Source organism: Pieris napi, chromosome 21 (assembly GCF_905475465.1).
Source record: "Pieris napi chromosome 21, ilPieNapi1.2, whole genome shotgun sequence".
NCBI lineage: Eukaryota > Metazoa > Arthropoda > Insecta > Lepidoptera > Pieridae > Pieris > Pieris napi.
In genome coordinates, this window is record NC_062254.1 from 3,342,161 (window position 1) to 3,352,172 (window position 10,012).

Here is a 10,012-nt window from a genome sequence, read left to right on the forward strand (position 1 = left end):
ATAAAACAATCTCCACAGAGCAAGTCGGACCGAATGAGGGGTAACAGAGAGGAGTGGAACTGGGAACACCGGAAATGCGGCGATAGGCGCTCGGTCGTGACAGACGCGGGAGTTTTTTGTTTTTTATTGCGTTGTGTAAAATATGTTCTTCTAGTTGCGTATAATTTTCATTGTGGTATTTTAGTTAATTAAAAATTGTTTTGTAAGGAATAAAACTTCCTAGGTTGAGTGTTTTGTTACTTTTAATATTTATCGTGTGTGATTTCTAAGAATAATATATAAATCAGTATATTATTTCTCTTATAGTAAAATGGTGTGTGCATGTTCATAATGGGATTTATAAAAAAAACACGCTGTCATTTTAATTTGCTTGGTGCAAAGCTACAGCTTTTTTTTATCAGAATTATTTCACACTGATGCTTTAATTCTATCAAAATCACTTCGGGGATCATCTACAGATGGCGCTGTATCAAAGTAGTTACTGCCTCTTAGAGAAATGTAGTAGAAAGATATTATGTACTTATAAAATGTGTTTTATATACATATAATGCTAATTTAAACAGGTACAAAATATTAAGAGCTATATAATATTATACTTTTTAATAAATAAAACTTCTATAACTTAAACGATGTGGGGTTTGCAAGCCGGGTTTAATGGTTTGACTGCAGAACTGGAGATCAGTATATTTTTTTGTATTATTTCTCGTACTGAATATTTTATAATTATATTATCATAGTCTATATTTTGTATTAATTAGGTGAAAAGAAGGAACTCCCAAACTAGTTGAAAGTCATAGTTATAGTTTATAGATTCGATGTGTTAGGGATAAAAGCTATTCATTTGTGCTTCTCAACAGAGCATAGAAGCTGTATGAACTCTTCACGATCTGTAAAAAAAAAAAAATTATTCTTACATATGCGTGTCGTACGTACCTACCTACCCAACAGTTATGTACCTTGGTGTTACTATACACAGGAAATTTTTTATGTTGCTATATTATCAAGAGGAAGTAATTATAATTAAAAAATCCATTATCTTGTCTACCTTACTACTTGTTACCGAAAAATAGAATATTGTCGTGATAAAATACTATTACTTACACTTATAATAAAATATAACTAAGGACAAGAAAACCATCGACAAATTTACCCGCCTTTTTCCATAGTACGATGGCGAGCCAAAATATTTTAAAAATAAAACGTAATCACTAGCGTCTAAAAGTCTGATTGGAGAAAAAACCGCTGGCCTTGCGGTTATTCAAACTAATATAATCCTCATTTGCACCGTATCGTTAAACATAACGTAAATTAATTATTGTCGAACTCTAAAGACGTAACAGTGTCAATTGTCAACTTAACTTAAAACTACTGCACTACTTCGAACTCACAACGGTTCTCTTCCGGACTATTTGTTTATTAATAAAAGTCACCTGTGTAAGTGGAGATTTGTAGGTATATTTAGTTTTAAAAAAATTGGTAGTTTTTTATTTCAGCTAATCAAAGTAGCCCTAAATAGCCTAGCCCAAAATATCTATACAATTTTGGAATTTTTTCAATGATAGCAGTTTGTTAATCCTTTAAGAAGTTTGTCGATTGGGAGGGGATGTAGTCGCGAAAATTTTAAAAATTGTATAAATTTTGAAAAAGTAGAAGTCAGATAAATCACTTTTACAAAAGCTGTAACTTTTGTAGCTTTGCAATGGTCTACGAGTATTATGAAGTGTAAGCTTGTGCATTGTCGAAGGGAAGTATTGGGGAAGAGCAGTTTATCAGTATATGTTGAATGGCGAGCTTCTCCATTATTGTTTGAAATAATTATTCGTATCAAACTACACAATCGAACTTATGTTTTTTTTTCAAATTTACTAAAAACGGAATAGCCTTATTTTCTATTCTATAGTTTTAAACCTAAAAGTAATATATACGCTTTACTTTTGAATTGGTTTAAGCTAAAAACAAATGTTTATTCTATAGTTGCCATATACTGCCTGGCACGGCTACGCACCGTTTGACATAAATATAGTAGAACTGGAAGTAGGATGTTTTTACTGTGTTATAGGAGACTTGTAGATTGGAGGAATTCAGGTCATTGGAGAGCAAACAACCTCAATGGCGAGAGAACGTAAAGGTATTTTCTACCGCGGCTAATAAATGGACTACCCAGTCAGGGGGCTTAGTCAAGATGCCCTAACAGTAGTGTATGTAGAAAGTCGAAAACTAAATTTGTATGAAAATGACAGTTCGTGTCAAATTTTTTTTGAATGCCTAACGTTAGCTAACATAGAAAATAAGTTGAAACCTACTTTTGCATTTGTCGCGTTCCCAAAGAAGACTGCTATGGTTAATATAAACCACATTGTTTTTCTAATGTAACATATTATCATAATTTTGTAAAATAAATAAAAAAGTGAAAAATAAGATAATAAGCAATTAAGAAATAATTTATAATAAAGCAAAAAAAAAATTCGTACAAGACATTTCTTTAATAGTTTTCGCAAAAGTAGCAGCATCAAAAAAATAACAACCTGTTACCCTCTCAACTCGGGGAAAATGTGCTTTTTAGTGAAACAAGTATTAAAATCTTTTCTCTGTCTATTGGTTAAGATATATAACGATAAAATATATGAAATTATAAAATTTAAACTTACCGAAACGAAAGTGTCGTTTGAAAGGGGTACTATACGTCCGGCCATTACTCGTATAGGCCGTTTAATTCTCTCCATAAAAATAATTAATTCTTTACGATTTTTAACTGGTATGTCAAGCCAATTCATAGAGTATGCATCGTCTGTGAGTTCTATACTCTAAAAAAGTAGTAAAGTATAGAAAATTAATATTGTGTAACCAAGACTGTGGTCAATAGAACACATACTTTTGTTTAGTGTGTATCGAATAATGGGTGAAGCTGTTACTCCAAGATAGTATTAGCCTCCCAAAATTAGTGTTGCTGGTAACAGCTACTGAAAGCTGAGTTGGGCCCACTTTCGATTGAAGTGATTGTGTTTTGTATTTCTATTTTTAAGCTTTAATCAATATAATTATTCTTCAATAATTTTGTTTCTTTCCTTTCTATATTATATTACTAGAATCTTAAAATATTTATATTTTCTCTTATTTTTTTAGCGTTTGGAAAGAATATACACTTTTACGTACTTTTTTTTTTTTCAAAAATTTAAATAATATCAAGGCTTAGTGTGCCCACGGTCACGGTTTAACTGTTACAATTTGAAATAAATATAAAATTTTGCCTTGTATAAACATTTTTTTTTCAAATGTAACTTTTTTTTAAATAATGCGCAACTCTTCCTTGGTTCAGGAAAAACTGCGACGGTTAGCTGATTCATACTGGAAAATGTGAAAAAAAACACATATTGAGGTAATACGAAGGATCCGAATTCTGTTTCAACGTCAACTGGTTTTTTTTATGTGATAGGAGGCAAATGAGCAGGAGGCTCACCTGATATTAAGTGATATCGCCGCCCATGGACATTCACATTGGTAGAAGGCTCGCAAGTGCGTTGATTTAACTCAACTGATAATAAGAGGCGATAGAAGGTATTTTAATTAAACTTACCGCTTGAGTAACTTCACTTCCAAAATAACAATAAATGAATAATTCAAATAGCATACATATTATATAGGTCACCATTGAAAAGCCTTCTGTAGATACAATTTCTATCTGTAAGTATATTTATTAGGTAAGATGGATACATTTAACATAAGCGCTACCTCTGTTTTATAAGTACAAAGTACTCACGTCAACCAATCGATAAACAGAGGTACAAATAATCCAACCGCCAATCAAGAACTGATACGCTAAAACGCTACCGAAGATATTTTCTATATTTTTTGTAAACCTGCAAAAATTTATCGAAATAATATCGTATTATTTAAATTAATTGTTAGGAAAGTTAAATTATATTAAGTATAATCCCTTTATTATTCCGAGATAAGCAATAATTAGGTATAATTTTAAAGAATTCTGTTTTTTTGTTTAGTTCATCTTGACTGTAAAATGTTAAAAATAAGTTTATCGATTAGATTTAATCAAGTATAATAATATTTTACCTTATTTCTATGTGTGTATTGTCTACATCGTTCTTTTATTAACGATTTTTAGATGTAGTAATTTATTTAGGAATAATTAGATTAGATTTTTGTTATGGTAATATAATATATTTATATTTTAAGCTCTACAATTTGTAGTTGGCAACATTGCTTTGCAAATTGTAGCATTTAGAGCCTCAAGTGGGTCTACATAGACTGACAGTCTAACTCGCAGGGTTTAGCTGTAATACCAATGTCTTGTCTTCTACGGTAATGTGATTTAAAATATTCTGTAGAACATGTAACTTGCTATTCACAATATACACAAATTTTTTTTGGAGTGAAATTTAATAGTAGGTAAATCAATTATCATACTATATTTAAAAATAAAAAATTTTCTCCTCCAACTTAAATATCAAGTACATAAAAAAGTTCTTTGACAAAATAAAGCAAGTCAAAATTTTACGATTAAAATCAGCGTAATAAAACGCATTTTAGGCGCCAAAACCAAACAAATCGCGCATGCGCTAAGTCGGGACATTTCACAGATAGCTAAAAAGTGAAATTAAAACTTTTTCGTAATGTCATATATATAACATGTTTTGATGTTTTCGAATTTAAATTAATTAATTATAAATGGATCAGTTGATCATTATCAGATTTTAGAGAATAGTCGCAAATTTTATTTTCCAATAATACATTTTGAATAATTTGAAGGTATATTTTGCATTTAATTATATTTAATTTTCTAACCTTACGATTTCCTCATGGTGCCTCAGTATACTTTTAAAACGCTGATGCAGTAATGCGGAGACATTATCTGATGTATTGCCATTGTCTTCCTTGCATTCATCAACGATAGTAGAAAGATTGTAACTGTAATTAGTCGTATTATCGCAGTATACTAAAGCTACTTAATTAAACAAATATAAATAATACTTATGTATTATATTAACATTATTTTCTGGGAATCGTCGTTAAGGCTAAACACTATACTTTAAGCGTATCCTTAACTACAAATGTAGCTGTACAAAGTTATTACTTTTATAATATATTTTGAAAATTTGATTTACTTAAATGCCTAGTAACAAAATATATAATCGTGTGGCGCCACAACACTGTATGGTCTTGTGTCAGAAAGCCTATTACTTTAATTTTTATAGACAAGTAAATCAGTCTTTCCTTGACACATATAGTTAATTTTTGAGCAAGTCTTTGTAGCGACACCTACAATCCGAGGCAACAATCACTGCGATGACGTCACACACTGAAACACGACTTGTCAACATTGGCCACCGGGACCTTCTGGCTGGTTAGTTAGTCAGTTAGGATGTTGTTCAAGGATCCTACCATTGGGTTGGAGGAAAATCTCAACATCCTTCTTACACATGTTATTTTCGCACATAAAATAGAAAATCTTACCCAGCCAGGGACAAGTAGCCAGCGACAAAGAGAGACGCACGTTTAAAACACTACACTGCTATTAAAGGAAGCTTAACGCCGCATTAAGCCATAAAACACCTTTTAACTTTAGAATGGGAGTACGGTGAATTTATTACTAAAATACTATTAATGTAAACGAATAATTAAAAACCCAGATTTAAAAATTTATACCCCAGTATATGTAGTTGAGTCTTGGCTTGTGCCAAAAGCGTTGATACCATTGCATCCATTGTTGTGTTACCAATTGCAAGCCAGGTTGTGGTAATCCAAGAATAAACTGCGGTTATATAGAAACTGAAATCATAATGTGTTTTACGTACCTTCATAGTATAAACAAGTATAAATTCCGTCACACATTAAAATTCATCGGGTTTTTTTATAAAATAGAGGGCAAACGGGCAGGCCTGACCGTTATTGCGCAGGAGTAAAAAATAAGGTACCTGAGGGGGGCTAGCGGAATGAAGAGCGTCGATTGGCTCTCCAGTCGCATTTTGTCCCCCGCGCGACAGTACACATGCGCAGCAATCCCCTCCACGTATCGGCCAGCGCTAGACTTACGTGCCGCTGGTTATAAGTGATACCGCCCATGGATACTCAATATCAGAAGGCTCGCGAGTGCGATACCGGTCTTTTTAGATTTCTTTTAATAATAATAAAAACTTTATTTATTACAAAAAGGTTGTGTGGTACTCTCTTTTCTTGAAGGTCCCTAAGTCAAATTGTTTCAGAAATACTTTCATCAATTGAATGATTTCAAAAAACGTTATTATTTTAGTCAATTTCAAGTGTATTAAACAATTATTTTATACAAGCGGAACAACAATAACATTAATTATAATTTTCTATAAAAGTCTAAAGGTCAAATATATGTATAGATAAATATCGAGTACTTATTTGGCTCAATCTGTAAATAGGCTCCTATAGGCTCAATATAATTTGCAGCATTCCATTGCTTAAAGATTTAAAACTACCCGCATTTCTATAAATAACTGATACTAGCGGAACCGACAGACGTCCTGCATGATATTTCAAGCGATTAGGATATTAAACAAAGTAGAAAAGTATTGACTGCAGCGCCATCTGCCGGGCTGATATGTAAATCTAAACTAGGGCTCCACCCAAACGCATACAAAAAAATATTCAAATCGGTCCAGTCGTTTAAGAGGAGTTCAGTGACATACACACGTACAGTAGAATTATATATATGTAAGCCATGCTATCTTTTAAGTTAGATCAAACTGCACACGGTGTGCAAATTTGATTGCAATCGGTTAAGTAATTTAGGCGTCCATAGCGGACAAACGACGTGACGCGTAATATCATATCGTTCGCATAGTCTGTAAGGATAATGTATGTATTTCTGTAAATAAATAAACTTACTATGGGTCCTGGTTTTCATCGAAAGGCAGCCAAATTGTGAAATCCAATTGAATTCCCTTGATATGTAAGTAAATTGGATAGACAAACCATAAAAAGCAGGTGGCGACGGCCAACCCATTGTTGCAGAATAGCAGTAATTTTGCAACACGGATCGTTTTTAGTAAGTAATAATTATGTTCCTTCTTCCCTTGATTATATGAGGGTCCTAATAACAAATATTTGCTCTTGTACAATCCCACATTTATAAAAGTATACGCTTCAATAGTTAAAACAAGTCACGATTATTGAAGTGAAACTTCTTTAGACGCATGAGGGTAAAATTTTTACGCATGCGTCACGAAGATGTGCAGCGGTTTTGTTGAAGAAAAGGGAGAGTGAGATTGAGACCTATGAGAGAGAGTAAGAAGGGCGAATTACCTTATAGAAATTATATTTTTAAAATTAAAATTACTTAAAGAGAATTTATTAAATATTAGTATTTTATGCAAAATAATTTATTAAAATCTCAAATGACGAATTGTAAATTATAATGCCACGTGTTTTTAGTATCGAAAGAATAGATTAAAAAAAATATAATTTGTATTAATGTATGACACATAATATTTTAAGGACAATTAAATTCATAAAATTCCTAACATATCTTCCTTTTCCCCTCACTCTAAAAAGTTTTAGATTTGTATAAATATGAACAAGACTTAAAAATAAGTTTGTCAAAGAAGTTTCACTTCTGACATGTGTACTTTGTACTCACGCATCTTTTATACGTAGGTAAATGTAATGAATTTGTAAAACACAAATTACTTACATATTTGATATTATAGTAAGTAAAACGCGAGGTCGCGCTGGAGCGTTTTTAAAAGATATATTTCCTTATGCCGGTTACAATAGTGATTGGGATTGAGAGAGCTGAGATTTAGAGTCAGCAGTAGGTACGTACAATACGTGAGAGTACCTACTCGTGGATGTTTCTCATTAGAGATTATGAAATGTATCTTGTGAGTTGTTACTGTGTAACTAGTATACTAAAAAGTCCGTAACAGAAGTAAATATTTAAAAAAATGAGATAACGTTAATTAAATTACAATTTACTAACGTTAGATGTTTTATAATTTAAAAAATAAATACATAATTTTTATTAGAGCGCGCAGATATTATTATACGTTTCAATCTGACGCCATGATGGCTACACAAACATCAGCCGTGGTATAATTCTGAATTCAAAAATAATTAATGTTTATCATACACACACTCGCCAACTTGTCCAAACACTTTGGTGATTTTTTTTATTTAAGCACTAGTTCACTTATACTATATTTTATAACAAGGGGTTCGAAATGTAATTAGCCAACTGAATTGTGCAACTTGTTATCCTAATCAAAGTGGTTTCATTAATGTGCATTACTATAATACCTTTCATGGTATCTAGAAGATCTTCGATATCATTTTGTTGAGCCCATAATAGAATTTGTTTGTAAATAGCATCAGTGTGAGTTAAAAATAAAAACATTGTCCCCATCACATGCCCTAGATTCTCCCTGACCTGAGTAATAAAAAACAAATTAAAGTTTAAAGAAACGTGTTCTAACATTAAACGTATTTAATAGGCCATTAAAGCAAATCGATTGTCAAATATGATGTTACGGATTGACGCAATTTGCGCCAATTTACCAAACAATAAGTTTAATTATTACGGCATTCTACGGGATAAATAAATACTTAAGTTAATTCCATGATTAAATGATTATTAAATAAATCAATATTATTAAATTCAAGATAAATAAAAAACAACAAAATAGTTTCAAACACAGTCAAATAACTATAGTTTATTATTTGCTAATGAGTTAAGTAATTTTGGACGTAAACGTTTGTGTTACGTCCTATACTTGAAGCTTAGTGTGAAAACTACATTAATGTAATAGACTGGTAACAATAACCAACATATACATATATTATAGATCAGACATTATTCTATTGACAAAATTATCTAAAAGTCTCATAAGAATAATAATTTAAAACCGTATTGTACTCGTAAATACCTCATAAACCTTCAAAGCCTGCTGCATCGTATAAACCAACATCAACGAAAGCACAAAACCCATGTAAAACCTATGTAATGATCTATAGATCGACCCCGACCGCAAATCAATTTGATAATATCCAGCTAAACGCAAATTTAAGAAGTGCGCCTCCACGCTTTTGTATGATAATTTCATTTCCATTGTCTGTTAGCAATTACCCAAACGTAGTAAGTTTACTGGAAAGCCGTCAATACAATAGATGCGAGATTTAATTTTGCCGATTTCAGCAACCGACTGTGGGAACTGACCAACGTTACAAGGTGTAATGTAACATGTTACACGGCGAGCATTCGTGCAGTCAGTACGTCGCGAGCAACGAGCCGCTCGTTGCTCGCTTTGAGTGCTCCAATCCGGCTGTCGGTTTTTTGGCAAATCATTTGAGTGTTACGTGGTTCGGTCAGTACGCTCTTATATCTATCTATAATTTGTACCCTTTTTATGTACACTTGGTCCAATTAAATTCACGAGTTGTTCAAAATCGATCGGAGACATTCGTACAAAGTTTTTATACTGTCCAGTAATCATTTGGTTTTTTAAAATTGCTATCAATGACAAACCACCACATACGCCTCTGTTTTTAAATAAGTTTGATGTCCAGTAACGTTTTTCTTCTACTTAATTTGGATAAAACAATAATTAAGTAGAATCAAAGATACCACGGTGTCCTCGCTGTCAGCCATCTCGTGAACAATGGCGGCGAAAGCGGAGCACATAGTTTTGATGTTACGCCGATTTTAAAACACAGCGTAACATGCTCGATGCGTTACACGCTCGATGCAAATGCTTTACCTCGTAACTTTGGTCAGTTCCCACCTTTAGGCTAATGAAATTCTACAAACATATTTTTGTTGTCAATCAATGAACAAAGCGGGTAATTAAATTGCATCGTTGCGAATATTAAATATCTAGGAGCGAGCAACATTATAATTATCTCGCTAATTATTTCAGATTGTTTTGCTTATTAGCGTAATGATACTAAATTGTTCTTTACCAAGCGTATACTTTACCGGGTAACGATGGACGCGATAATAAAATTAAATGAAATTCTGTATTCAAAACATGGA

General features: G+C 32.2%; 1 protein-coding gene across 1 annotated transcript; it reads right to left on the bottom strand.

The window, feature by feature from the left end:
- Positions 1-448: 448 nt before the first annotated feature.
- Positions 449-9,089, bottom strand: LOC125060520 (odorant receptor 46a-like). The gene is made up of 9 exons (XM_047665486.1): positions 8,907-9,089; positions 8,281-8,410; positions 6,871-7,075; positions 5,662-5,784; positions 4,801-4,923; positions 3,758-3,857; positions 3,575-3,679; positions 2,649-2,804; positions 449-887 (listed from the first exon to the last, which is right to left on the bottom strand). Exons 1-9 carry the CDS (start codon positions 9,087-9,089, stop codon positions 834-836), a joined length of 1,179 nt encoding a protein of 392 aa, XP_047521442.1. The 3' UTR covers positions 449-833.
- Positions 9,090-10,012: the final 923 nt, after the last annotated feature.

Bases quoted from the DNA above. Each gene is read 5' to 3' on its own strand.
- LOC125060520 (XM_047665486.1), bottom strand. From the start codon at position 9,089: ATGGAAATGAAATTATCATACAAAAGCGTGGAGGCGCACTTCTTAAAT. The intron at 8,411-8,906 runs GTATTTACGAGT...TTTATTACTCAG, and splicing joins AGGCTTTGAAGGTTTATGAG to GTCAGGGAGAATCTAGGGCA. The intron at 5,785-6,870 runs GTAAGTTTATTT...TTATGATTTCAG, and splicing joins GATGAAAACCAGGACCCATA to TTTCTATATAACCGCAGTTT.